Source organism: Schistocerca serialis, chromosome 8, assembly GCF_023864345.2.
Source record: "Schistocerca serialis cubense isolate TAMUIC-IGC-003099 chromosome 8, iqSchSeri2.2, whole genome shotgun sequence".
NCBI classification, from domain to species: domain Eukaryota; kingdom Metazoa; phylum Arthropoda; class Insecta; order Orthoptera; family Acrididae; genus Schistocerca; species Schistocerca serialis.
Window position 1 is genome coordinate 272,802,731 of NC_064645.1, and position 16,466 is coordinate 272,819,196.

Below are 16,466 nucleotides of genomic sequence, written 5' to 3' on the forward strand. Positions count from 1 at the left end.
TGATGCAAGAAAGAAAATTTGGCGCAAGCCGAATACGCACCTCGACATCAAACACATGCATCCCACAGTCAAACACGGTGGGGGCGGTATCATGGTCTGGGGCTGTATGGCGGCTTCCGGCGTTGGAAATCTAGCTGTAATTCACGGCACAATGGATCATATGAGATACATTGACGTGTTGCGAGGTAATTTACACGCTAGTGCACAGAAATTGGGCCTTACTGGGGTGTTTCAGTTCCAGCAAGACAACGACCCAAAACATACCGCCATGAAAACCCGGGAGTGGTTACTGTACAATGCCCCCAGAAGGGTTCTAACACCACCTCAGAGCCCTGATTTGAACCCCATTGAGAACCTGTGGGCTCATCTTGACACACAAGTCAGAAAAAGGCGTCCGTCCGGTAAAAACGACTTGGAGAAAGTGCTCCTGGAGGAATGGTCGAAAATTACCCCTGATATCACCCGGAATTTAATACAAAGCATTCCTAGGCGTTTACGTGCTGTTATAGATGCTAAAGGGATGCACACTAGCTATTAGATGGTGAACATCAATGAAGAAAACGAACACACTGTCCGATTCATATGCGTGTGCCAATACTTTTTTGGGTGCAGAAGAGCGATGTTTTTTTTCATGACACTGTATGTTACTTTAAGGACAGGTGATTTTGACATATTTGTAAACTATGTAATGTAAGGTGTCACATGTATGGGTTCTGTTCTGAAATATATGTTTCGTTTAACCTACAACCACTAAAATGTAACTGTGCCAATACTTTTTGGTGCGATTGTATGTAACTTTGTTGTGTTCGAGGAAGATACAGCTTTTGCCCCTTTCATTTCGATTGTCGGTTTGACTGTACATCGATAAGTCGATCGAGGCTTAAAGTGTTTGTTACTGTCAGTTCGTCAGAGCTTATTACGTTATTAGTTTATGTTTGATCGAAGTTGACGGTGTGTGGTATTAGCGGGTAATTAGTTTCAATCTCACGTCACCATATTTTGTTGGTAAGTTTTAAATAAGAGTTTAAGCTTGGTATTCATTAATTATATTTTTACCCTAATGTACACTTGTAAGTTGTTGTTGACATCTGATGGTAGGAGTAAACATGTTAACAGGCTGAAACATTGGCATTAAATTGCGACTGTAATTGAAAGTTGTGAAGGAGATGAAAATATATTTAACAGTTGACATAACGATAGGTAGATTCTACAGATCGTGCCGTCGATTATGTATGGGATGTATTGATGGAATGTGAGAAGGCGTTATTGTAAACTTATAAAAAATGGAACATTTGTTTTTAAAATTAGAAAACCTTTCATCAGGGAATTTTTTTGTCATGTGAGCTGTAGTTGTGCAGAATATTTTTTGTGTGGCATTCATTGTCGCAGTTAGGTCCAATGTATTGTATCTTACGTTGGAAGGTGACAATTGTGTTGTGGTAACAGGTCGAGTTATATTGCGACTTTATGTACTTGAAGAAGTGTGGTCTTCATTTCTCAGATCAGTTTTGGTTGTGTTGCGCACATGTTGTGCTTTTATTGCATACAGAAATCGTCCTGCAGAAAATATTTTTCGGTACGGTTACATCAAAATGTTAGCAAGACAACAAAGTATTAATTTTGAAGCATATCTCCAAAATGGTGGTTGCTTGTATGTGAGAAACAAAATAATTTTTTTGCCTCCTCGGATATGTTAGTAATTATTGTGTGTTAAGATGTGTGTATAAAGAATGTTAACTGCTTTCCCTTCTTGAAATAACACAAATTTAATGTTTTAATTTATTTTACTAGCCTGAGTTCACATAAACTATTGAGATTATTATTGTTATTATTATAATTTTGTTTTTTATTTTAAGTGAAGGGCTAGCCTATGTAACATTTGTGATTTCTTCCCCTTGAATGTATTATTGGAAAAAACTTGTGTATATGTATCGAAATGGGCTAATGCATTATACTGTAAGCTCCCAGCCACCTCCCTCTTGAAATGTTGGTAGTGGTGACAGTCAGTTCTGTAATGTCACAAAGGCATACATTGAGTTGAAAGGTGTTAACTTGGTTGTGTTGGTGAAACTAATGTATTTGGCTGTTGAATAGAGGTTCTGGTAACAGGCTGACCTGTATGACAGGCTAATGTTTGTGTGCCATATTTGAATGCAGTTTTCATCATAACAGCAAAAACTGGAAGGGAAATCCAGAAAAAATTTATTAAATGATGGACCAGAGACAGAATATTTTGATTCATATTATGTAGACCTACATATATTGGACATAAACTATGAAAAAAGCAAGGGAGGTTCACTAAGTGACGTTTATCAAAATGATGTCTCACACACTGAATGCCATCTGAGTTTGTTTGTGAGGCAGGTGTAAAACTTTGTTTCTGAGGGGCTGTCAGAAGCTGCATGCTTATTTTCAGTAGAAGCTACTTAAAAGGATGATAGATGTGCACTCTATTCTTGGCTTTAGCTAAGATATGTTTGTTGCCTACATTAATTATTTACAAATCAGTATAGGAAGAAGCAGCATTGTTCAGTTCATGTAAATGTCCTAAGAAAGCTTCAAGGCACATGATTATAAAGAGGATTCAAATTGTACAAAGATTGGGTGATTAGGTTTCATTGAAGACTTGTTATGTTCTATGTAGTAATGTCAGTCTTAGTGCTAAAGGGATTTCATTGGCCATTAATTATATTAAATGAAATAGGCTTCATCTTTGGTGCATAACAGAAATTGCTGTTGTATTCAGAGAATCACTAAGAGTGATTTTTGTGTACAACTAAGCCTGAGATTTTTTTAAATTTCATTTTTAATTAAATTTGTCATCGTTTTCTGAATCTATTAAAGTAAAATGTTACTGCTCTGGAACATTATTGAAGTTATAGCATTGTTGAGATATTATAGTTAAACTGTCAGAGGAGGTTCGAGATCAGTAAGTTTGCTTTTTATATTTAAATTTAGGTTGCAGCTATTGTTATTGTGTCAACTGTTCAGTTTCAGTAGCTGAACCTTTTGGACAGTCTTCGGTTTTTAAAGAAAAGTAATATATGAAGTAAGCAGCTAATTTACAAGAACAGCAGTGTATTTAGTATCCCACCTGCAATGAAGAAACATAAAGTTTGGCCTGTAACTCAGAAATTGTAGCAGTTCTGTTTGTTTTAGGTTAGGAGTGAGTAAACCCAATAAAAAAATCTAGTGACTTATAAAGCAGTGTTTAATGTACAAACTGTTATGTATAAATATTGGAAGTAATTGTCTCACATGTTACTGTTTGTTAGATTGTTACAAAAATCCAACTGTTTAACACTTCATGCCAGTTTTAAGTAATGTGGGATGGTATAACTTGTGCCTTAATGAATTGTACTTATATTGATTTATTATTTATTCAGAAGATGAGAAAAACAGTGTTAGCAGCAAATATGGGAAAACTTTGAGGAAAGTTACAGAAAGATGCCAGCAAATAAAACTCCAGTAAAGAGGACAGAATAAAAGCAGATGGAAAAACATGAAGATAAAGGTATCCTGTGAAAATTTTTTAATTGAACATTGTAAGAAGGAAGGTAAAAGAAGAAATACGGCTGTAAACTAAAATCTGTATTGACTGAAGTTGAGTTTGAGACCTGTGATTCCCATATAGGATGATATAAGATTTTCAGTCCCTCAGCAAAGCTGTTTCTTTGGATAAAGAAGGTGCTTCCTTCCAGTTACCCCTCCCCTCCATCCCCACCACCCCACCCACCCACCCCCCAAAAAATAGGCTTGGATGAGAGAGCCTAAAGCCTACTGTGCCAAAAAAGGGAGCAAAACAATTTTTTTTAGTGAAGAAGAAAACTTCATCTTGTAAATTTACTGGTGATAATCTGCTCAAAATGCAAAACATTGTCACAGTTGATAAAATAAGAAGGCAATCGAACAATACAAAGAATGTAAAGTCTATTGCAGGCCCAGTGACTTGGAAGTGGGTTAGTTTCCAGAAACATTGCACGAATTTGACAGTAAAGGAAGTTTTTTAAATCTGGATTTGAAATAGTTTTTCAAGTTATATCCAGTGTAAATTCTCTCATCTTGATAGGGTCTGAGGTTTGTGATGAACAGTCATGTGTTAAAGATCTGCAGGCACATGATCTCGAAGAAGTTACAGTGCCAGCACCAGTTGTGAAAAAGATTATGCCAAGAACATTTATTTTGTTGGATTTTCAGACTGTGATAAGCAAATCTGCCAAATACACATACCCTGGAAATGCAGAGAGAACTGTTGAACAGAATTGAGACAAACAGATTATGTGTATGATATTTGTAGGAAATGAGAAGTTAATGAGGAGGACGTATCCTACATAGAGTTTGAACAAGTTCTTGCTGTTCTTACAAATCTAGTTATTGTGCACATTAGAAACTTTTTATATAATGAATTTTCAGGAAATTTAGACATTTTTGAAAGGGGGCGAGAAGTCATCTGTATTTAGTTTCTTTAGTGGTGGTTCTTAAAATTAAAATAATTTGGTACACAGGACTTTAAACTAATACTGTCCTGAAATGTATCATATTTATAGGTAACAAAACTTTTCACTAGGTTGTTTAATTGGGAAGTGAGGTCTAGACATGTTATGGGTAAAACTTTATAAATGGCTGTTGGGGAAATCTAAGATGGCTGAATAACCGAATTGTGAATCAGTGTTTCATATGATTTGTGTGTTTGTTTTAAATTAAATCATGAGGTTAGGGAGGTTGATGGGTGAAGATAAGTGATATCATTATATTGTTGAAAGTAACAACACATTCACTCATAATCATACACACATAGGCGTTGTCAGCATCTGCATGTGTGGCCCATTCTAAACTTTAGCCTATGTTACATGCTGATTCATCTGTAAATGAATACAGTAAAATTGATTTTAATTTATAAAAACTGACCCTGGGTGACATGAGTGACACCTATGAAAATTCCTTGTCCCATCTGTGACAATCTTAGATTGAAATTTTTATAAGTAAATAGTAATAATGAAAAATTTATTCATATTTCATCACATAGAGATTTAAAAATTAGGTTGTTTTGAAAAATCAGCCTTCTGCAAACAATTTTTTTTTTTTTTTTTTTTTTTTTTTTTTTTTTTTTTTTTTTTTTTTTTTTTTTTTTAAACCCAGACATGTTTCAACATCTATGTGTCATATTCTGTAGGTCAAATTTTTATTTCTGAAAATTACATCACTAAAGGAACTGAATTTTACTATACATTGGTTTTTGTGCCCTTTTTTGTCTTTTGATAGCATGTCATGTGCAAAATTTTTCGTCCTATTGTGTGTGTCTGGCTGATGTCTCGATCAACTGCTTCTCGGTGCACTGTTTCCACACAGTTCTTCCCAGAATTTTTGCTCAATACTTCATGTCACATGCACTTTCACAAAAAGTGGTGACATGTGATCTGAGCACACCCTTCTGATTCCATACCCAGTGAGAGGTGCTATAATAATGCAGTTCATTTAGCAATGTAATTTTAAGAAACAAAAATTTGACCCACAGAAGATGACACACAGATTTCAAAACATGTCTGGGTAAATACAAAAAAAAAAGTTTGTACGAGGCTGATTTCCAAAACAATCCAATTTGTAAATCGCAAACACGGGAAAACATAGAGGAGCGTCAGACCTTAGTAAAATGAGTCTCACTTAGAGATTTGTTTTAACAGAGTGGATTCAGTAAAAAGATGTGCATAATTCACAGAGCTCTTGTAAAATGCTGCTCGATGTTCAGTGCTATGTCGTATTGCTGTCCCAGCCATGACAGGTTTAAACCTGACTTTAACATCTGACTTTCTAAATTTCTGACTTTCAGATTTAAAAGGAAGGTCAAACAACTCATATGATCACCAGTCTATGTTTAATTCATTCCTGTTTATTCTATTTTTTACATTAACTTTTAACTGACATAAAACGTAATGCAACTTTCCCCACCCATGATTATGGAATCTACCCCATCTAATAGAAGGAATTTGGAGATACTATAAAATTAACTTAGTGCTCAATATACACAAAATTACTAATATTGTGAACACAGCTAACATACAAATCTAATAAATATGACGTATTGAAATAGTGAATACAATAATTAAATAAAATTAATAAATCAACATAAATGACATACAACAAGTATTCGTAAGATAGTGAATACAATTATTATCTTAAATTCTGATATCCATTGTACTTTTGTTAATTGATAGATAGGCTAAGTAGATTAAATGTGGACCATCCACAGACTACCCTTATTTGCGATATAGTGCAGATCTTGGCAGCTTGTCATATTGGTAGCAACCAAGTGGAAGATCTAGCATGTAATAGAAAATAATGAGCTGTGAGCCAGAAAATAAGAATTACTTTTTCTTCACATACTGCTTTGGCAACATATTGACATTTCTTGTATATTTCTAGTGAGTCATGATGGCCATTTGTAAAGTTTTACCATAAGTGATTATCGTTGTTTTATAAATTGATCTCAGCACTATTCACATCATAAAACTCATTCACACTGATAGCCATTTATTGTACAATCTTTCTTTTAAGTTTTTTTAATGGCATAGCCCAAGTAATTTGTGGTAGTTTTTTGAATATTTTTCACATTAAAGTGAGTTACCAGTTTTGGTTAGCCTATATCTTGATATGTCATAATCTGCCTTCATTGTAGTGTTGTCATGAATATCTTACCAACAGCTCATTTCATGCCATTGTCTTCAACAAATAGTACACAGATACATGCGTACCGATTTATAAGCCAGTAGTAAGAGCGTGCTGTAGAGATGACAGTGCTCCCTAGGACCAGTGCATTAGGTGTAGTCCATATCAATTCAGGCAGGCTAGGAAAAAATCTTACCTTCATAGCTTCGGTTGTTATTGGATTTAGCATATGTTAAAATGAAGAACTAAGTAAGGAATACATATTTTTTTTGCTTTCTCCAGAAACGTTTCTGCTAAGAGGTACAGCCCTCCCCAGAAGACACTGTGTATACTCTTTTGAAGATGCAAATTTTAGAAAAATTTTAGACTCTCTGGAACCGTTCTAGATATTTTTTATTTTAAAGATAATTGCTTTATGATTACAAAGAAATCCTCCATTTGGACTTGTCTGTTCTTTTCCTCTAAGGTTCTGAGCTTTTTAATTATTTAAGGAAAAATATTTATTTTGCAAAAATGCCAATACATAAAATTTTGATTTTTTTCTGTTGATTAGTACCATATAGTTCTACATTCCCTGAAAAGGAGAGCTTCAACTTTTAAGTCGAACAGGTTTTATAAACAATTGAAATTTTTGTCGTGCATAGAACCTGTTTTATTTCCACATTATCACATAATAGGCTCTTAAAATCAAAACCTAGCCTTATTTAACATTATTTTAGTTTTAAAAGATGAGTAAGAGACTCATTTTTCAAGCATTTTAATTGATTCCAAAATGCATGTGAAAGGTCCAAAGACTTAAAGGTTTCAATTTATACAACTTCTGAGCAGTCTATTTTGTACTGAAATTAGCCAGTCAATTAACTAAAAATGTGTTCCACTGCTTCAGTATCTTCCTTTGATATAGAGTGATGCCTTCCTGTTGAATGAATAGAAACTGGAGCACTTACAGTTTTCAAAACATTGTGAATGGGAAGTGAACCCTGATGGTGGTGTTGCTGTCCTTCAACTGGAAACAGCTGTCCATGTGGTAGCATAAAGTTCACTACAATTTCATTTAACTCGTAACTGGTGTCAATAATCTCTGTAATCCACCAGTCACTGTCATACACACACGCCACAAACATCCTCCTTTTCAGGTCGTGAATCTGAATGTTATCATGCTGTTTCTGAGGTGTTGGCCGAACGAATGAAATTTCTTCTTTTTTGCTCTTTAAAGTACATGAGATATGAGTTCGCCCATCACTTTAAATCCAAAAAGTCTGTTTTTTGTTTGTCTTGTAGATCACTCTTCAGATAGCTTCTGTGATATAGAATAGGACCTCCCAGTTGCTGTGGTAAGTTAAAGCAGTGAAAGTTTCCTTAAAACATTTTTCATTGGTATCCAAACTTTGTCACTAGTAAATTTCTTGAATCATGTTCTTGGGCCAGTAGGGTGGTAAAAGTGCACAAAATCATTATTGTTTTCCAAACTCATCTTTCAACCTCTGCAAGCCACCACTGTCCATCAGACACACATGCCACTATGTCATTCAACATTAAAGACAGAGATGTAATTTTACTGACACAATGTCACAAATTTCGGTTTCTGATGTTACATTGGATCAAACTAAGTTTTCTGCAATGCCAAGGAATTTGTAGAAATGCCTTGTTCCTTTTATTGTTATACAGTTTTTCATATCTGGATTGAAGTGTTGTTTTCATATGCAGAACCACTTCTTTCTTGATCAGAAAATAGGTAATGCCTTTAATATTATCCTTGCAAGAGACATACATGTCCTGTACTGTGAGAATTTGGTCTGTGGTTGGTCTTTGTAGGCTAGCTTTACTTACTTCACATTTTGTCGTACCTCCTACTCCATCACATGCATTTTTACCATGGCAGGATGCAAAAATGTGCCATTCAGCCTCCAACCCATAGTCTACTTTGCGGTTGCACAGACTTGAAAAATTATTTTTGTTCTTATACTGACTACCACTTCATCTGAAAAGTATATCAGCTTCTCAACCTGTGAAAAAATTTCTTTTATGTAATTTATTACATACTTTTGAAACACATGTACAGCCAAAGTGTTGTGCTCCCTGTAGTCACTTAGAATGCAAATTGAAGAACTGCAAACTTCGTCTTTCTCATTTTTAAAGTAGAGAGTAGATGGATGCACTGTTGCCTGGTCATTGACCCAGTGGTACCCTTGTATTGCATCCTGAATCACAAATGTAAAATTTTCTGCAAAATCAGGTAGCACTATGCTTTCAGTTTCATGAAGTTGTCCTTTTTTTCTTTCAAAAACTGACTTTGGGTTTTAGAAACATAGTGGTGACTTTTGAGTTTTTGTGAGTTATCCATTAAAGATTCAAAGTACTCTTACTGAGATTTAACCACTGTTATCATTTCTGCCCTGTCAGTTGTGACCCACTGTTTGAAGGTAATATTGTCTGGCATTTCCTCCTCATATTCGTGAAACAATTCAATAACGGTTTCCTTACCAACTCAACATGCCGTCATAACTGTTAGTGTCACAGACCATTAAATCTGGTAACTCTTTAGTTAAGATCACGGAGTGTTGCACCCGCAATCATCGGTTTGACATTTTGATCATATAAACAAACACATACGAAGTGTGTCCCTGAGGATCCAGCCAAAATACACCAGTTAGGGAGGAGGTCACAAAATTTTGACCTTCCAATTTTGCATTCAGGATGAGAATTTTTGGAAGCTACATAAAGTTCATTTAAATTTGACAGCACTAGTCGTTTCTATTTATAACAACTTTTTTGCTATCTTTGCAACCTGGGCACAATCTACTGTTTTCCTCATCTTCAAAAAACTGCTGGATCTTTTTAATTTTTTCTTAATTTATACCTTTTTAATTTTTTCTTCATTTATACCTTCATTTCCTAAATCTGGAAGAATGCCCTGCTCTTTCACTAATTTTTGGGTTATTTTAACCAAATGATGAGAAATGTTGAATTCATGAACTATTTTTTCTCTTGACCATGAGTCAGGGAGCAAACTTAAAATTTTAACACTTTCCTCTTTAGATGTCACTGAACATTTAATTTTTAATTTCTCTATTAAGCTCAAATATTAAGTGTCAGATGATGCTGGTGGTAGGTTTTCTTCTTCTTTAGAAATAATGTTTGTATCCGTATTATTAAAGCATAATCCCAAGTCTTTTCTAATTTTGTCTGAAATTTGTTATACCTTATTTTCAATAGCTGCTTTTCTTCCTCTGCTACTTAATTTTATTATTTTTGAAACAGGAGATGAGTCTAACTTAGAACAAGCAAAATCCAGTATGCTAACAGCTTCCTCATTAGGAATATAAATGTCATTAACAGGGTCACATGATTCTGGTTCGCAGGAAATATTTTTGAGTAACAATTTGGGCACAGGGAATTTCCAGGAATCACATTAAGTTTCACTTGGGAAGCTGTTTTACTCACATGACAGGGACAAATGTTCAAGTTTTATTTCCCACAACCCTTTAGTAATAGGCTTTTTATTAACTTTAAGTGGATCACAGCATTTTCTTCCAAAAATGTGGTTGTACTTCAGAATATTTTTCTTCTCATGATACTCGCACACTGATGTTACAAAAGAACTTACTTGAAATTTAAACAAAGTTTGTCTAACTTCATCAAAGTCATTGACATTTTTCAAGTTTCTTGAAACTGAACCGTAAACTGTTTTGTGGCACACTTCAATTGCTGTCTGTCCAACATAGCATTGTTCATCCATGTTATTGCATTCCAGTTAATCTCTCAAAATTAATTACAAATTATACACAGAACAAAGCACATAACACATTCTACGCTGTCGATGAAGTTTGTACATCCACTCTAACAGAGGTTTCAGAACGGACTGGCTACAGCAATGTCACACCCAGCAATAATGTACTTCTTTATTGACAATAAACCTAAACATAAAGGGCCATTTTTATTACCACGGAACAATAGCGAAAGCTCCTATTGTTTAATATTGCATTATTAAAAATAAATAAACTAAATGAATATTGGGTGATCGTGTTAACTAAATATATGCCACAATTAAATTTTATTAAAATGAAACAATAAACCATTTAAATAGGCAACAGCCATAAGATCAGTTGTAGAGTAATGTGAATTATTTCCTCATTTTCAAAAATTCATATCTTTGTTCACAGTCAGATATCAATGTTGAAATTTCTGCAGTACGTTGCTATCATATAGGTGTACAAACTGCGCAAAAATCATATTTTTATATTCAGATAACTAACCCCAAAGTTTACAAAAACGAAAATTTTCAAATTTCAAAAATTCATAAAAAACCTAAGGAAAAATTTGTAAGCGTTCTTGCTCTATATGAGGCTAGTAGTGTATGATATCTAACTATAGGAAAAAAATAGACACCCACCTCTTGTTTGTTATTTTTGGGCCTAAAAAATAGATTTTTGAAAATTTGAATACCATACTTTGAAGGTCATTTTGACTGGTTATTTTTGAATTCAGGGTATTTTGCATAATAGACAATGTTGTAGAGGACACTTTTCTAAAAACAATCGTGTCAATTGCAATGTTGTACTTAACCCAGTGCAGAGATACTCAAATTTTTGCTAATGTCTCCAGACTGAAAAATTGTCGTGCACCTACAAATAAAAATGCCGCCATACAGTAAAGGTGCAAGATAAATGGTTTTAAATACTGTTTTGAACTTCTCAAATATAGGGTAATCACATATAAAAAAATGAAAACATTTAAAAATGGTCAAGCAACCGTCACTGGACCGCTTCATATGGATTGACCGTTTTGTCCGTTCAAAAGTAGACTGTGAGTGTTTCATTTATGAATCTTCACGCCCGTCCCTCTTATGCTGTCTCAATACTATCCACCACCATGGCATCTGTTTGCCACTGGCACCTTTTACACTAGCCTGTTTGAGAGTCTGTATGCAGAAGCTGCCGAAGTACTGTTGTCCTACCTCCACGGCTTTCACCTCAGCATATATGCATGCCGTTTGTCTGCCATGCGTGACCATCCATCCTATCCCTTCTCCTTCAATGACTTTTCTGTTACCTCCTGGAGTTCGTTTTCAGCTCTTGCTCTGTCAGCTTACCTTCACACTACCAGAAACTTTCCCATTATGAACCCTTCACCACCTCTGCTTCGTGCGGTGGCCCGTGTTCACCTTGGCCTTCATTCGCTTCCAAAGGACATTACTTCAGCCTCACTCTATTGTCTTCAGTTTCACAACCTTTGCATGGACCTTCGTAATAGTGCCTTTACGTTCACTGATGGCTCTTGGACTGACTGTGGTGTCAGATGTGCCTTGGTCATTGGGACCTACGAGGGTTGTTTTTTAAGTAAGGGCCGTTCGCGCATATAGGCCCGCGCCACTTGCCGGCATCCTTCCCGTTCACACTGATGCAAGTTGCAGCTCTGTAGCTGACGTGTACGCATCGCTGTGCTACTTTATAATGTTTACAATTATTGAATTGCCCGCCGCGTGTGAGATACGGTCAGTGATACATTTTTTGACCGCGAGAAGCCTATCAGCTGCAGAAATTCATCGTCAGTTAACAGAAGTTTATGGCTTGAATGCAATGAGTGAAGGTAAAGTGCGTCAATGGGTTAGAGAGTTTAAAAATGACCGTCAGAACGTCCATGATGAAGCAACGCTCAGGTCGGCCCTCTGTGATCACTGATGATTTGGTGGCTGCAGTCGAAACAAAGATTCGTGAGGACAGAAGATTCACAATTTCCACTCTTTCTTTGGAATTTCCAGAAGTTTCAAGATCCGATTTGTACAAAATTGTGTCTGAAAACCTAAACTTTAAGAAACTGTGTTCTCGGTGGGTACACAGACTCCTCGCAGAGGACCACAAAGGGAAGAGATTTGCCACTTCATTGGACTTTTTGATTCGTTACGAGGAAGAAGGGGAGGACATGTTGAGTCAAATTGTCACTGGAGATGAAACATGGGTATCCCATATCACTCCCGAAAGCAAGCAACAATCGATGGAATGGCGACACACACCCTCACCCATCAAGGTCAAAGCCAAACAGACGCTGTCAAAGCGCAAGATTATGGCAACTGTGTTCTGGGACCGGTGCGGTGTTTTGCTAGTGGACTTTATGCCACGAGGAACGACAGTCAACTCAGATGCCTACTGTGCAACTCTAAAGAAGCTCCACAGAGCAATTCAAAACAAAAGGCGCGGCATGCTGACAAAAGGAGTTTTGCTCCTGCACGATAACGCTAGTCCTTACACCTCTGAAAAGACTCAGGATTTGATTTATTCTTTTGGCTAGGAAGTTTTGGACCTTGCTCCTAGCGATTTTTCACCTTTTCCGGTACCTGAAACACCATCTTGGCGGGCAGCGCTTCAATGACGACGATGAAGTGAAAGCGGCCGTGAACTCTTGGCTGTCGGAGCAGGCGGCCGAATTCTTTGAAGAGGGAATTAAAAACTTAGTTGTACAGTATGACAAGTGCTTAAATAAACAAGGCAACTATGTAGAAAAATAGGTAAAAGTGTGTAGAATCAGAAAATAAGTTTTTTTACAAAAGTATTTTTATCTTTTTTTTTTTAAAATAAAAACGGCCCTTACTTAAAAAACAACCCTCGTATGTTTTTCGGTATCTGCTTCCAGAAGGGTCCACCATTTACCAACTGAATGCCCTTTTGTTAACTGTGTATGTTCCTGTTTGTGTTTGTCATCTCAGAGGTCAGCCATTTTAGCGAACAATGCTGTTAACCACATTTTATTTTTAATCCGGCATAGCAATATGGCGAAGGCCATTTAATTTTTAGTTCTGGGCCTCCTTTTCTCTATGGCATATTTTATAGACCTTCTCCGGATCCTGTTTTTAGCTGTCTTCTCTTCCATCGATTGGGATTGATCTGTAGTTGTTTTTAGCTCCTCTTTTTGTCTTCATGTTCTATCTGTTTTGACTTGGGCATATATGACACTAGTTGTTTTTGTGCACTAAAACAAAAGAAATGCCAGCAATGACATCGGGGCACTTATAATTGGGGTAGTGTTTGCAGGGTAGTTCCACATCCAAAATTGCTGTGTACAGTCACAGATGGAGCAGTATGGCACAGAGAAGACGTCTACAGACCCTCTGCTGTGGAGGGCCATAGGAGGAATGGGAGCAGGATAGTCGCAAACTGATGTGGCCCAATGGCTTAATGTGAACTGTTCTTCTGTTTCTGGGATGAGAGAACCAAAACTGTATCCCGGACAGGGCCGACTACATGTGACATCAGAAAGAATGGACCCTTGTTTGCCTGTAAGGGCACGACAGTACCGCCTTACTACCACACTGCAACAGGCATCTTACCTTGCAGCATCCCTTGGACATGCCCCTGTATCGAGGCAAACGGTGTACAAAAGGCTTCTGCAGAGTGGCCTTTATTGTTGCAGTCTGTTCACCTCTGGCGTGTCTTCTCAGAAGGGAACGTCTAGATTTGAGTCTTCAACATGCCTCCTGAATGGTTGAATGGTGGGCCAATGTTCTTTTCACAGATGAGTCCCTATTTGGTCTGGAGAGTGATACTCGACGGATTCGAATCTGGAGGGCATGTGGAACACGATTTCAGAACCAAACACTGTGAAGAGAGACCTGTATCGAGAAGAATCCCTAATGGTTTGGGCAGGGATTACGTTGACCACTCAAACACTTCTTAATGAAATTGTATAGGTGAATCACAAGATTTAGCTGCTGTCAGGTACTGTGAGGAGAATTTGGGATCTCGTGCACGGTTGTTGTGAGGTGCTGTGGGCCCAGACTTCATATTGATGGACAATAATGCTCAACCTCGTAAAGCACGAGTGGTTGATGTTTTCTGGGAAACCGAAGGTATTTGCACGTATGGCGTGACCTGCTCGCTCTCCAGATTTGAATCCCCTAGAGCATGTCTGGTATGCACTAGGGAGATGGGTTGCATCACATCAGCATCCAACTACTACTCTCCAAGACGTGTGAGCAGCTCTGCATGATGAAGAATGGGTATTATTTTTGCCTCAACATGAGATTGATGTCCCATTGTTTTCAGGCCTGTATTGGTGCCAGAAGTGGTCACACCACATACTGAACACACTAACCCGTTGTCAGAACCTGTGTGCAAATCTGTTAAGTTGGGAAAAAACTAAGAACATTTTTGTCTACTGTTATGCATGTTGCAGTTGATTATGTTATGTTGTATTCTTTACATGGTTTCTACTTTACTGTCACCTGTTCATACTGTTTTGTGGCAAAATAAATTCAACCTTGCAAATTTTCCATTTGTTGCTTTAATTTTGGACACTGGTGTATATGATCTAGTTCAACATAATCAAATTTTTTCAACTGCATTATCCAAAGAACCATTGCTTCAGTTAAGACACATAGGTTCTTTTTGTTTTGACCTTGTTTGTGATGGTTTCTGTTGATGTAATAACTGGGACGCTGTACTGCTTGTGTCCTGTTCTTTCTGATTTTTGAAGTTGTATTGTTGTTCAATCAAAATAGTAAATAGTTATAACAAATAATTATACAGTTGCACTTCCATATATCTTCATTGTTGTTTCTTATCTTTCAGATGGGTGACTACAGTTATGGCGGATGAGGAGAAGGTCCTCAGATCTTTGAAAGCCACAAACAGTGCTTTTCTTAGGTTCATTAACAGCACTGAACGCAAAGTTGATGTTGTGTGGATGAACTACCAGGGTCAACATGTGAAGTTCAAAACCCTATTACCAGGCACGTTCTTCGATGCAAACACTTATGAGTCACATCCGTGGCTTTTCATAGATGCGGATACTCGTGACAGACTGGTTGTAAAATCAAAAGATGTGTATTTACCAGAACCATGGTTCAAACAGTATGAAAGGATACCCATTCCTATAGCTGCATTGCCCATGAGGATTGAAAGAACCAAAGTATACATTACAATACCTGTCTTTCCTCTGCGACAGAGGGCTCTTCAGATTGTAAGAGATATGCTTCAGAGGCCAGAAGATGCTTTCAAGCTTGAAATTCCAACAACACTGCAGAAGCAGCTGGCAAGAATGGTTAGGGAGTGTTCACAAACACGCTTGAATTGCAACCCACCATAATATTTATGTAAGATGCTGTGTTTTTTTATATGTTTTTGTGCAGATTAAGTTATCCTTCAGTTAGGTTGTAATTTGCATAGGAGCTAATTGTCTGTGATCATTAGGGTACTGATGAAGTTAGCCAAAATGACAGCAAATTATAACAGCAGGGATGAGGAGGGAGGTGCACATAATATGTGGTGCTCTACATGCAAGTCATATGGACTTGTTTTCATGGTAAAAATAAATAATTTTTATCTCTTTAGAGACTACTCCAGATAATGGAGTTATACTTCCAAATTTGCTAGCAATAGTGGGAACAAATAATTTTTTCAACACATTTTGATGGAAGCAGCAGAATATATTATTGTTTTCTTTTTGAATCTTTTTGTGCTTTCATTATTCATCTGTATAGAGAAATGTTAATCAAGAAGTTTGACATTTGTATTTGTTTAATGTGCACAGTTAAATAATGTAAGATAAAGGAAGATAATGTGACTTTATTTGTCAAGTTAGATGTGAATTATGGAACAGTGTCATATATTTTCTGTGTTGATAGTTGAATGAAAATTGTTGAAATTAATAATAAACAATAGTTTTGAAAACCTGTTTTCTTTTGTCTCGAGATACCACACTTCTGAGAATTTGCTTCTGTTCAATGGTGATTTATTTACTGCGTGTTGTATTTTATTTGAATTGTGTTGACTGGAGCAAAATTAAATATGTATAAATACTATCCCGTG

The 16,466-nt window shown here is 36.5% G+C and overlaps 1 protein-coding gene across 1 annotated transcript; it reads left to right on the forward strand.

Moving 5' to 3' along the window:
• Positions 1-867: 867 nt before the first annotated feature.
• Positions 868-16,264, forward strand: LOC126416280 (von Hippel-Lindau disease tumor suppressor). The gene is made up of 2 exons (XM_050083925.1): positions 868-1,005; positions 15,228-16,264. The coding sequence occupies exon 2, from the start codon at positions 15,244-15,246 to the stop codon at positions 15,742-15,744; it is 501 nt and encodes a 166-aa protein (XP_049939882.1). The 5' UTR covers positions 868-1,005; positions 15,228-15,243; the 3' UTR covers positions 15,745-16,264.
• Positions 16,265-16,466: the final 202 nt, after the last annotated feature.